At 37.7% G+C, this 13,399-nt stretch overlaps 1 protein-coding gene across 3 annotated transcripts in view; it reads right to left on the bottom strand.

Moving 5' to 3' along the window:
- Nucleotides 1-9,626: 9,626 nt before the first annotated feature.
- The window catches only part of HEPACAM2 (HEPACAM family member 2), a gene marked incomplete at its 3' end in the record, with an annotated part of 33,069 nt that continues 29,296 nt past the window's right edge, over nt 9,627-13,399 (bottom strand). For 2 of the 3 annotated variants that reach the window (XM_081147393.1, XM_081147391.1), the window contains 2 exons: nt 13,273-13,382; nt 9,627-10,308 (listed from right to left, as the gene is read on the bottom strand). In XM_081147393.1, coding sequence (XP_081003519.1) covers nt 13,274-13,382 — 109 coding nt within the window. Of the gene's footprint in view, nt 10,309-13,268; nt 13,383-13,399 lie in introns of those variants that run through there. The other variant, XM_081147392.1, reaches the window with a different exon arrangement.

Consider the following 13,399-nt stretch of genomic DNA (forward strand, 5'->3'; position numbering starts at 1 on the left):
CCTGGAGCTCAGGGGAAAGCACTGGGCTAGAAGCTAGGGTTTGTGAATCATTTGTGTATAGGTGGTAATTGAAATCATAGCTACTAAGAAATTGCCTAGGAAGAGATGAGGGAGTGAGAAGAGGGCCACAGACCAAGCTATGATATTTAATGGTGAAGGTGAGCAGGAAAAGAAACAGGGGTGTGGCTAGAGAAGGGGGGCCAAGCGAGAGGAGTGAGTGTTTCAGGAAGGGGGCGTGGGTCAACGGTGTTGCCTGCTGCTGAGACACTGCACTGAATACTGAAACAATCCATGAATTTAGTAATGTGGATTTTACAGAGAGCTACTTTAATGGTGTGATGGGGGCATATACTAGACTAGAATGAGTTTAAGATTGAGCAGGAGATGTGGAAATTGTGATAACATATAAAAATTTATAAGTTGACTGTGAAGTGAGAGCTAGGGATAGGACTACAGTTTGCCAGAAGTGAGGAGGTGGTAGACAAGGGTTTGAGGGATTATTTATTATTATTATTTTAGGTAATAGACACTTGAGTATAGTTTTAAGCTGGTGGAACACATTGAATGGAAAGGTTGAATGTACAAAAGAGAAGAAAAGGGATAGTGGATGGCGTACGTTCTTGATTAGGTAACAAGGGGTAGGTCCCAAAGCAGAGGTGAAGAGATTGGGCCCCTTTATGATAATTAGACCAGGATAGAAGCCCAAGGGCAGTGTGTGTTTTATTTTAGAAAGATGGAACTTCCATCTAGTGACTTATGCTTATTTTATTCTGAAAAGCAGGAACTTTATCTCATTTGTCTTCACTGGTATGTATGCAAAAGACAATAATCTCTTCTAGCATATTAATACATTCTATGTTCTAGGCTCATAGCTGCTTAGTTTTGTGGGTTATGAATTATATTATTTTGATGTGCTATTGCACAGAATACAGTTATATGTCTCTTTAGGGTTTTGACAGTTTATAAGAGACCTAAAATCCTTCTATAAAGAGAAACATTATAGAAATGGACTAAAGGTAATTTTCTTTTTCTGGCATATTTTTAATTGGATGCATCATATTCCATCCCAATATATGTGCCAAAATCATTTAAACATTAAGCTCTTTTAAATAATACTGTAATAAATATTCTTATACATGTGCCTTTCCTTTTCTTCATTTCCTAAACACAGATTACTGGGTTAAAGAGTCTAAACATTTTAAAATCTCAATGCATATTGTCAAATGCCCTCTAGAATGATACTCCATTTATTTAGTCAAACCCCAAAGGCAAAATATAATTGAGCGATAAATATGCTAATATTTAAAACCAGGATACTGTTCTCTGTACCTAGTATTTTATTTTAAACTGACACTTCCTAATTTGGAACCATAGGTGGCACTAAAGGATGAAGAAATGGAACCAGACTCCTAAATCAGAAGGGATTTTGAACCAACATCTCAGCCACCTGCTTCTATAGCAGACAAGCTATAAGCAATTCTAGAAAAATAATCCCTTCTGTTCTTAACATGATCTGTAAATCACCTTAGTTGCACATTATAATTTTATACTTTTAGTCCTAATTGTCAGTCACACAGGAGACTCTGCGACAATGCAAGCCTATTTGCATTTATCTTGTCCTCTAGGCTTGGAATACACTTCATCACGTCATTTGCAAATTGTTCTCCCAAACCAATTGTCTTATGCAGAACCTTTCACTCTGCTTCAATAACTTGTTCTGTTTTGTTTTTAAGAAGGAAACATAGTCATGAGTCAGAATGGTAAAGTGCTCTCTCATGATCTGATCACAGAGATGAGCACTATAATACTCTGGATATGAATTTATGTGACGTATTTAGTTTGCTAAGTTGTTTGATGACTTTCTAAATTTTCAGTGTGAAAGTTATGTTTTAAACAAAATAAACAAAATATATAAATGCCAAATTGATGTGTCCTGGTAGAGACAGTTTTGCATGCCCCCACTGTCCACTGTTTACAATGTCAGGGGTAGTTGCTTAGCTATTCTTGCGATTTCTATGACTTCTTGCCCAACACGTCCAGATTTCATAGGCCAGTGACTGAGCAGTAAACAGGCTCGCAGGGTACCTGCTTTCCTTATAAAACCAAATAGCCCCTGCTGGTGCTGATGAAACCTGCATTAAATACTGCTTGCCTTGACTTAGGTTGAAATGAAAATCTGGGAGCTAGCTTTCCCTCTGTAATGTCCTTTAGCAATGACAGTAGAAAATGTTTTTATCACTCCCAATTTATGGTTGGGAGATATAGGAAGGGGGGAGCAGCAATGAGAAGCATTCACTTTAGTGTCTTTTTAAACATATTTCCAAAATGCTAACCCTTACTACTTGCCACTCAGAGTAAAAAAGCATTCAATGCAGAGGACATATGAATTGAGTCTAACCATAGCAACTAGTTAACACTAGTTTAAACAAGTACCCATGGCTTGAAAGTCCTTTCAGAGACATTAAACACACACACACACACACACACCCTTACTTCATCTGGGCCTTTTTGTTTCTATATAAATAAAGGTCTCATGACAACATTCTGGGAATAGCTTGGTATCTGAGATATGAGTTAAAATTCTGGGGACCCAATTATAGGAATGTCAAGAGCACCACCTTATCTTTTTGTCTCTGCAAGATAAAGAAGTTTGCCGTCTGCCTCACTGCAATGGAAACATTGCCTGAATATATGTCTGTGTGTATGCATATATATGTGTGTGTATATACATATATGTGTGTGTGTACATATATATGTATATACACACGTATATGTATATAGAATTCTATGTAGAAATAAATATATTTATATGTATATATTAGTATATGTTATATACATATTGGGAGACATATTCCTTTTCATTTTAGTTTGTTGATTTGCCTTTTGGTCTAGTTTCCATCTGTAAAGTGGAACCCACCAGGGCACTGAACAGTTCAATAGTTGATATTCTACAGCCATTTGACTCCAGCGAGCTTAGAGGCGTTAGCTGGGGACGTTGTAAGTAAATACATGGCTTCTTGAGGCCTCCCATATAATTTCAGAAAGCAGTCTTTGCGAGGTTGGGCCTGGAGGGAGGTGAGAGCGATATAGACATTATTAATTGGTGACATTGGAGGGATGACCTAACTTCTCTTCACCTCAGTTTCTTCATCTGTAAAGTATGGCGGACAATGACTTATGTAGTTATTCTGAGGGTCAAGGGCGTATTTTGCACAATAAATTGCAATAATGTGTTTAGTTTTATAAGAAACTGACTGCCAGACTGCCTTCCAAAGTGGCTGTACCATTTTGCATGCCCACCTGCAATAAATGAGAATTCCTGTTGCTCCACTTACTCTCCAGCATTTGGTGCTGTCCGCGTTCTGGATTTTGTCCATTCTACTAGGTGTGTATCTAGTTGTTTTAACTTGCATTTCCCTGATGATATTTGTTGTGGAGCATCTTTTTATATGCTTGTTCTCCACTTATATATCTTCTTTAGTGAGGTGTTTGTTAATGTCTTTGGTCCATTTTATAATCAGGTTGTTTGTTTTCTTGTTGAGTTTTAAGAGTTCTTTATATATTTTGTATAACAGTCCTTTATCAGATGTGTCTTTTGCAAATACTTTCTCTCAGTCTGTGGCTGGTCTTATTCTCTCTCTCTCTTTTTTAAAATATGTTTTCTTTTATTTCAGAGAGAGGAAAGGAGAGGGAGAGAGAGATGGAAACATCAGTGATGAGAGAGAGTCATTGATCGGCTGCCTCCTGCATGCCCCTTACTGGGATCAAGCCCGCAACCCGGGCATGTGCCCTGCCCGGGAATTAAACCGTGATCTCCTGGTTCATGGGTCGATGCTCAACCGCTGAGCCACACCAGCCAGGTTGGTTTTATTCTCTTGATATTGTTTTCCTCAGAGCAAATGTTTTCAATTTTAATGAAGTCCAACTTATTTATTAATATTTCTCGTGGATCCTGCTTTTGTTGTTCTATATCTAAAAAGTCATTGTTATACCTGAGGTCATCCACATTGTCTCCTGCATTATCTGTATTATCTAGGAATTTCTTGTTCCCTTCCTTTAAGCAGATAATTTAGAAAAGAAAAAAATTCAAAAATACTGACTGGAAAAAGTGTGAACATTTTACTGGCACAACACGACACTGTGTGTAATTACTTATTGGTGCTTACACTAAGTAGTGCTGCATAAACATGATAAGGCTACAATGAGGTGGCATGCTGAGTTCTCAAATGAGAAAAAAACACCCTTTTGTGTCTAATTCCTGGTTCAGTTATTTAAGCAAAGGCAGCAGCTTGGTTAAAAGTTTTGGACCTTAAAATATCTGCCTGCAAAGAAGATACAGATATTTTTAGCAAATTAATAAAATCATAGGCCGTAGAATCTAAAGAAATTAAAGAGCTTCGGTGTTTTTCTCTCATATTACAGACTAGACAGTCAGGACTGGCACTAACAACAGTGTTTGGTTTTGCATGTATATTGCGAAATACACACTAATGTTTTGCTAATATTATTTCTGTTTATAACCTAGTAACTAAATGTTATTTCATGTATTTAAAATTATTTCATCCATTGTCTTATAAGAGAAAGTAGTCAATGATCAGGGCTCCAACAGAGTTTTGTGGGCAGCACTATGGCACTGTGTAGGAATCTTGGGCATTACTGGGGTGGCTGCATAGAGGAGGTGATATTGATTTTAATAGCTTTGAAGAATAAAGTGGAATTTTCCAGAAGGACAAGCAGGCAGATCAGAGCTTTCCATGTATGGTCAAGATGTAATTTATTGTTTAAATTGGGACATTTTTGAAAGCAGAATGCATGAAGTGAATGCATTTTAAGTGCATGTATTAGAACAGTGGGGAGATGATGGGAAACTAAATCAAAGCCAGAGGTTGTTTGATGGATATAGAATCAAGCAAATCTATTTGTCTAGTAGCATCCAATTATGATTGCTCTGCAGGTCAGTCTCTACTATTGAAGGTTACACACCAAGAATCAGGACTCCCCGTTGGTAAATTTCTTAATATAAAAATATCATAAAGATAAAAATTAAGTTTAATTTAATCATATGTTAAGTATATGCTAAGTAGACTAATAAAATTTCATTGAAATAGAACTGGTCTGAGAAAATGTGGTATTGAGTGGTGGTCATTGTAAGCACAGGAACCTCCCTCATCAGGAACCAGAATAGATGGGACCACCTCTTTCTTAGATATTGATAGACACATAACAATAAAATTCCTGTTAAATTTCTCTCTCTCTCTGCCTGTTTTTGCTGTGCCCAGTTATCCTTTGTTTTTGTCTTGAGGAGGCAGCAAAAGTTATGCTCAGACACTGATTGTATCTTTGCCAGCAATTTATTTAGAACAGGTTGGCTGTGGGAATTATAATAAGCCAATAGCATACAGGATACTATCTCTTAATAAGTCAAATAAAGAAATAACTCCAAACAAATGTCAGATCAGTCACACTATTGTTCCAGGCAAGGGGCAGGGAAGGAATAAAGCCCAAATTTAATATGATGTGTACCTTTTTATAAGAGGCGGCACCTTAAGGGTCAGTGACGAACTAAGTGCTGATTTCTAGTTGCCAGTGCAAAAGTAAAAGTCCCCTGTTGCTAGAGCACGTTGCTAGGGAACAAAGATGCCAGTGTGTTGGTAGGTGGGCTAATCTTTATCGAGGGACCACTGAGTGGTTAGCACCACTGTCTATGGAGTGTCTCCCCAAGACAGGAGCCAAAGCCCCAAAGGTCTTCAGAGAGTTTTTAGGTTAGGGAACAGCCACTTCCTCTAAACCCAAACTCAAATAGTCCTCACAAACTCTTAGTATTTATCGTCTAAATATGCCTTTGCCATAGTTGCTTCACTACACATTCTTGTCAATAAGCCCCCAGTGTGGCCCCTCAGCGGCTGGGCTGCTGGCTGCTTATCAACCACAACAGATGTAGAATGATGGCAGGACTTCATACTTATTTAAAAGCAACTTTTAAATTTGTCTTTGTCATGAACAAGTAGATTAAAACAACTTCACTTAAGTCATGAACAAGTGGATTCAAAATCATATTAAACCTACATACAGCATCCTAAACATTTCTTTCCGAGTTCTCTTACTCCCTTAACTACTGCCTCTTAACCTTCCTTGACTTCTCTTTAATTTCCTGAAGTAGGTATTTCCCTCTTTATTTGCTTTCATTCAAGTTATCTTGTATCATTTCCAAGTTCCTTTTTTCCATAAAAACTTCCAGTTTTGTTAGATATCCACTCTTCCTCCACTCAACTAGGTGCTTCTGGGGCTTTATCTCTCTCTCCCGGGGAGTAAATTCTGAGTATTTATCAATCAAGGTAATCCCATTCCTCTTGCCAGTAATTCCTTAGGAAAGAACTTGTAGTGTGGCCAAGGGAACACTACTGGAATTTTGGTGGAAGCATTGGAATTGACCCTGGACTTGGAGCCAGAGGTGCTGTTTAAGATCAGCTCTGCCACTTACTGGTTCAGTGACTTTAGGAAAGTCTTTTGAACTTCCTGAGTCTTTGTTTTTTTCATCTGTAAAGTGGGCATGCAGGCTTCTAGCCCACAAGGTTCTTAGGAAGATCCAAGGAAATAAGGGCATGAAAGTGTTTATAAGGTTAACGTGGTAATCGCAATAAGCAGTGTGTCTGAGAGACAGAAGGAAGGAGAGTAACAGTGTTAAATCCACGTGCCATGTCTGATTTCCATGTCTGCTTATGAGAAAGAAACGTTTGTTTTCAACTAAAACATACACAATCATATACAGGGTGGGGCAAAAGTAGGTTTACAGTTGTGAGTATGCTAAACAGAATTTATTTTTGTATTACTATTTATTATTGTATTATTTTCCATACAAACAACTGTAAATCTACTTTTGTCCCACTGTGTATATCTGACCATGAACTTTAGAGGAATATATAAGAATGACATGGGAATTCACAGGGATACATAGCAATATAGAAGCAGAAAATAAAAACTTTAAAACTAAATCTTTAATAATATATAGTAAAATAGCTACCTATATGCCATGTACTTTATTACTTAATTTTATTATTTTAATGAAACTTTATAAGGTACATGATCTTGTGGAACTGAGGGATCACATGGACCTTCTCTGAGTGTGCATGTGCAGTTTCACTGAAATTGTCTTACTAACAGACATGCACAAATGTCAGATAAACAAGGAAAATGGTTTTATTCATAAGTACTTTTTTTTACTTAAAAAGTCGATCAGTAGGATATACTATTTAAAAATAATACTCACTGGGAATATAATTCTATTCCAAGTTAGAAGCAGTAATATAAAGTTAAAAACTTTAACAATAGCTAAGATTATGTTTAGTAATAAGGAAAGAACTTGAGGCTGGATTTTAAAGATTAATTTGTTAATTAGGGTGAACATCTGGGTTTGGTTCATCCCTTCCCTTAGAAACCTTGATTAATTTATGAGATTTTCATCCCCATTTACTAAAAAAGCAGTGAGTCATTCGGTGTCACACCCCAATGACAGCAAAGTTAATTGGATTCTAGATCCTTTCACATTTTCCCCTTGAGCAGTTCCTCGCTGCCGAGTGGAACCATGCGCTAAGAGAGTCTGTGTATTTTTGTGTGTGTGAGAGAGATACAGAAATGAGAGGAATTACAAGTGATTGAAAGTGAGTTTGAAAAAAATAAGAATATGTGTTTGAATTTCCTTTGGCTTGTGGTAAGACACTCTGGAGGGATACACAAAAGTAGCCAAAACCAAAACCAAAAACTAATAAAAACAGCTATCTTGGTGCATACTTTTTATAAGATTTTGATTTGTGCGTCATGTGACCGTCTGAGGTTTAAAGTGTCCCAGGGTTGGGTCTCGGAAGGGGAACAGGGAGAAGAAAGCACAGCTCTTTGTAGCCGGTGCCTGCCCTCCAAGGGAGAGAGGTGAGGGCCTCGGGCAGGGAGAGAGAGGGGAGGGTTCAGGGTTGAGAAAGGAGGGGGGAGGCGGACGGGCCTGGGTAGCGGGGGCCTGGGGAAGCTGACCTGCTCTCTTCTAGCCCTGCAGCAGAATCGCAACCTTTCTCTGGCTCTGATAACGACACATGGCATTCAGCTTACACATGCACCTGTACACGCTCCGTGATCTCAGCGGTATAAAACCACACTCAGAGGTGGAGGGGAATTCACCATCCTGCTTATTAGCATCATTTCCACTTTCACCTTGCCTTTGGAAACTCTCATTGTTCCGTCATCCTGTTTTCTTTGTCAACTTAATATATTTGCGTGTATTTTATCTTGTTATAGTATGCATTTATATGAGTTACCACAAATCCTTCCTGGAACTGGAATGAATATGAATAAATATGCCTAACTAATCTAGGAAAATGCTAACAGATTATTTCTAAGAGGTGAGATTACAAGTGATATTATTTGAAATATAACTGACATATAACACTGTGTAAGGTTAAGGTATAATTATTTGGTATATTTATATATTGTAAAGTATTTACCACAATAAGGTTAGTTAGCACATCCATTACCTCACATAATTACAATTTTTTGGTCATGAGAGCATTTAAGATCTACCCTCTACTGGTCTTTTGAATTGTCTTATGGCTAGCCTTCTGCATTTTTAACTCTCTATGCATTGTTTACAATGAGCATGAATTCCTTTTCTAATCAGATAAAATATATTTTACTAATTGGAAAAGAAAAGATTTGTGGTAGAACTGATAGACTTTTTCAGCAGAAAAATATATAAGGGCAGTAGAGAGAGAAGACTAGAAAGGGGTTGTGGAACTTAGTCTTAATTTTCTTTTTACCATGTGCTTCTATGGAAATATGGGAGGTACAGTGTAAATATAGTAGTTCACTTGAAATACTCTAAACAAGAAATGCTATTCTTTTGACTTATTTCTTCTGGATAAAATAAGGCCGTGAGACATAGTTTTAAAGTCAGTTTAAATATAGTCGTATATTTTCTTTTTCAATAATTGCAGTATGAACCATTGTATGGATATAGTGTCATTAATGCCATTTTTAAATCCCCTATGGTTGGATATTTAGGTTGTTTCTACCTTTATACGGCTAGGAGAAAATTCTAAAGGGTGGCATTACCAGGTCAGAGTGTTTGCAGCCAATAAGACTCAGATGACTGTTCTGTCCCCATTCCCTGGACCTCACTGTGCCCTAACTGCTGACTATTGCCACTTTGTATACCTGCTTCTCCCTAGGCCTCAGACCACCTTCCTCTCACAGTCTCTGCAACTTGACCTTTGGTTATCCAGTAGTTTTATCTGGTATCTTTGATCTAGCAGTCTTGCCTCATGATGATTGCTACCTGAATCACTTATTTCATCTGGGGTTTGTGAAATAGTGTTACCTAATTCTGTCATTTGACTTCTAACTGATTTTTTAAAATACTGCAACATACAAGGAAGGAGACCTTCCCCAGAATCAGCAATTCAATACAGTAAAAATTTCAAGTCTGAAAAAAGATAGCAGTGAGAGAGCAAGATTCTTATTTTAGTAGTTCTCTATAATCTACATTTAATTACACATTCAGAAATAAGGAAAAGAAACCTAATTCTACAATCTAACTTTTATGCAAAATTTTTACTCTATAAGACAAAGAATCAAGACCATATAAAAGCAAAAAAACCCACAAAAAAACAGAATAATTTATTCAGAATCCATCTTTTCTTGAACAGAAATTAAAAGACTTTAATGAGTCATTTCTTTCAGCATTTTATGTCTTTTCAAAAACACTATTGGTGATTGACAACCTAGGAGAAGGCACCGTCTTGCTTTTGTGACAACCATCATTATTCTGTGTTACAAATAGCAGGAAGGAAATTTGGGAATGAAATATAACAGCCATCTCAACGGTAGTGAGAATTTAATGAAACAAAGCCTGCTGAAATTTTTCCAAATATAAAGTTTCAACTTTATTTGTAGGTTAGATATGATAGTGTCAATGTTGTTGAAAGTGAAAGTATAGGTTAGAACTAATTGAGCTTTTTAGAGCAACTTGATACAAAAAGACAAATTGGAAAGTCGCAGCCTTTTCTTTCTGCCGGTCAGCATGATAAAACTGTCCACCAAGGACATTGCCCAGCCATGCTCCTCTATAGCAGAATGCATTCTGTGTGTGCTGGGAAACCAGCAGTCCAATTTTTATAAATGTCTCTAGCCTGCGTTTAAAGGGATCAAGCTGTATTGGGCTTGATTTCTTCACTGATTCCGGATGAATATACATTTCCACTGTTTTTCCTCAAAATGTTCCTTCATTGTTTCACTCCAGTGTACTGCTTGCCCACCAGTGCTCACCTGGCAAAGAGATGTTAAAATATGTGACATATTCTATAGATTTCCAATTCTCAAGATAGATGAGCCTTATATCCTTTCATTCCTTCCCATAGCTGCAAATAACATGAGTGTTTTGACTTAGTTCAAGAAAATTACACTTATAAGCTAAAAAGTGAAAAGAGTAAGCAATCACTAAATTCTGTAGATAATTTCCTTTTGAAACTAAAGGTTTTCCTACTTGAATGTCCTGTTTTTTAAGATCCTAACAGCCAATCTTGGGGTCAAAACAAACCGTGCTAAGGGCAATTAATGAGGTCAACAGACAGCATTTAAATAAATGCAGCCATAAGTTCAATGAACAAATAATTAGGCTGAGTATCAGAATATGAACACAGGTCAACTTACCAATTTGTTAAACACCAGTCCAATTAGGTAATAGACACATGTAGTTATGAAAACACTGCTAGAAGAGCCAAAAAAATAACTTTTTGGCTGTTGTTGCTATCTCAGAAGCAACTGTCAGATAGAGGTAAAAGAAAGCAGTGAGTTAGGACTCTTTACCAGAACTAGCACATTCACCTTGCGAAAGGGGGCTGGGGAGATTCACTAACCACATGCAATACTGCATTATTCATGAAATTGATCTTTGAATTTAATTGGACCTAGAGCATAAAACCACAGGCAATCAGGAGAGAAAAATGGGCTCTGTATGTTTAGGCCACGTTTATTCTACTGAGGAATATTTATTCTACTAAGGACCACTAGTCTTTAGTTAAAATAAGCAAATAGGAACCCACTAAAGTATGAAATCCTTAAAAGACTGAGTCTCATTTAATCTCTATCCCTGACACATAGTTAATGTCCTGGAAATGTTTGTGGATTGACTGTAAATAAAATAAGTGCAAAACAGTTTCTGATGGAATAAAAAGAAAATATTCTACTCGTTTGTTTTTAAAACTTAGAATAGGTCACCTAAACCTGTATTCAAGGAAAATAGCACTGTGAAAAATGCTGGCTGCCCGTTAGGATGGGTTTGGAAGAGAGACAGAGGGAAAATTTTAAATAGATATTAGAGAGAAGGGAGAGAGTCTTACAGAGAAAGAGAAAAAGAGTAGGGCGGAATCAGAGACTGACAACATCAGAGGATGGAGGTAAAGGAAGAGAGTCACTGGGAGACAAAGACACACAAAGGGAAACAAGGGCTCCAGGGGAAGAGGTCGGTGAGAAGAGAGAGGCCACGGGGATGGGGGGCACTAGGGCTGGGGGTGTGGGCTGGTGCTCTTGGGTCCACTGTCCCCGGAAGAAGCATGTCCTCAACAGCAGTTTTGAATAGTCCTTTATGTGCTTGAAAAAGAGCATTTCTGCTTTACTTTCATCCTTCAAATTTTATTTTTGAAATACAGTTTTATATTTCCCAAAAGTTGTGAAGATATTGCTCATGTCTTGCTCTTGTCTGAAAGCATTCTCATTTCAGAGGGTGATTTTTTTATTTTTATTTTTTAATTTGGAGAGATATATTTTTTTCACATGCAAAACCACCTCATCATTTTGTGATCTAAAATTGCCATATTCCACAGTTTAAATGAGCATTTATTTCATTATGGGGAGCCTTAAAAGTTAAATTCAAGTTTTCATCTGGTTTGTTTGCATTCTAATTGGAAAAATAGATATGTAGGTTAAAGGACATGTAGAAAAACAAGTGAATTTAAATAGGATACATTTTTTAATTGGATACAATTTTAAAATTAGGAAGCAGACATACTCTCAAAATTCTTTCTATTCTTTATATTAAACAAAGAAAACTATTCCTTAATTTTCCATTCCAGAAAGTAAAGAGGGTTAGGTATCATTTTAGAGAGTTGTTTTTTTTTAAATTGTCATGGAATAATATTCCACTCTTGCGTTTTACTAGATTAAAAATATGCTTTAAAACAACTTTCTTTTTAAAACAGAAGTTCCTAGCTCCATCAGGGTCTTCTCTTAATTTACCGGACTCCCTTTTCTCCATGCTTCCTGGGGCAAGAAGGAATGCACTGATGGGCCTCTCGGAGGTTGCTCTTACCACTTATTTAGCCCTTAAATGACCACATAGCTCCCAGGACTGGGTCTCCTCCCTGCATGGTGATTTCCCATGCATTCATCGGCTGCTGGCTGTTATTTTTGGTATTTACCCAGAGGTGTGCATGAATTACTTCAGTAGAACTGTTCCTTTTGCCAGAGGGGAAGTTCCTGTGTGGTTATTGATGTTCTTTTCAAAGTCAATAAATGACAAATAAAGAAATGATGGAAGATGATTTGTGGCAGTTATGCCTGTAAGCAGCTAAAGCCCACAAAAAAGGGGAAGTTCATTTCATTATTTCAAAAGGCGGTAAGTTTAGCTTCTCTGAGGCTGGGAAGGTTGGGGGCTCCTCAGTGCTAGTCCTGAGGTTAACAGGGTAAGCAGTTTCCTGGCATTGGCCTCAGCTAAGGTTCTGTCCTCTCAGTGGGAGGCCAGTCCTCTCTCTGGTTCTGTTCACTTGGGAGTAGACTGCTTTGAGTCTGTAAGAGGTTGGGCATTTGGGTAGTGACAGTGTTGAGCACATTTTGTAGATTATTTTGCTGTTGTTGTTGTCTTCCTGGTCCTGTTTATAGTGAGAGATCATTGGCCTTAAAACCACCATAGCCACTGGAAAATCATCAAGATAACCATGGTGGTTTGAGCCCTGGCCTGAAGGTCACTTTCATACCCAGATGTGGATTCATTGGGGGAAATGCTGGATTCCAGAGCTCCTCATTTCCTCCACTGGCCGAAGTGCACGGCCCCGGGAGATACTTGTATGTTTACTTGTTTTGTTTCTTAAGATTATTTTCAGATGGGGAACTATGTACAGAAGCTATAATTTTCCATTTTAGCATTTTTCTTCTGAGACTTAAATTCTGGGGAAAGCCGGAGCTGAATGCCAAGCCCTACCAAGGTAGCATCGCCAAAGGCAGGTTCATACTTACTCTAGGTGGTCTTGCTGTTGGGCAGGGATGTGCTGAATAACTTCATAAATTGTATTGTGCAAGTCTTGCCCTGATACACCATCAGAGGCTGGAACAGACCTACTGGGCATCTAGAAAATGTAGCACA

The sequence above is a fragment of the Miniopterus schreibersii genome (assembly GCF_964146895.1).
Source record: "Miniopterus schreibersii genome assembly, chromosome: 9".
NCBI classification, from domain to species: Eukaryota; Metazoa; Chordata; class Mammalia; order Chiroptera; family Miniopteridae; genus Miniopterus; species Miniopterus schreibersii.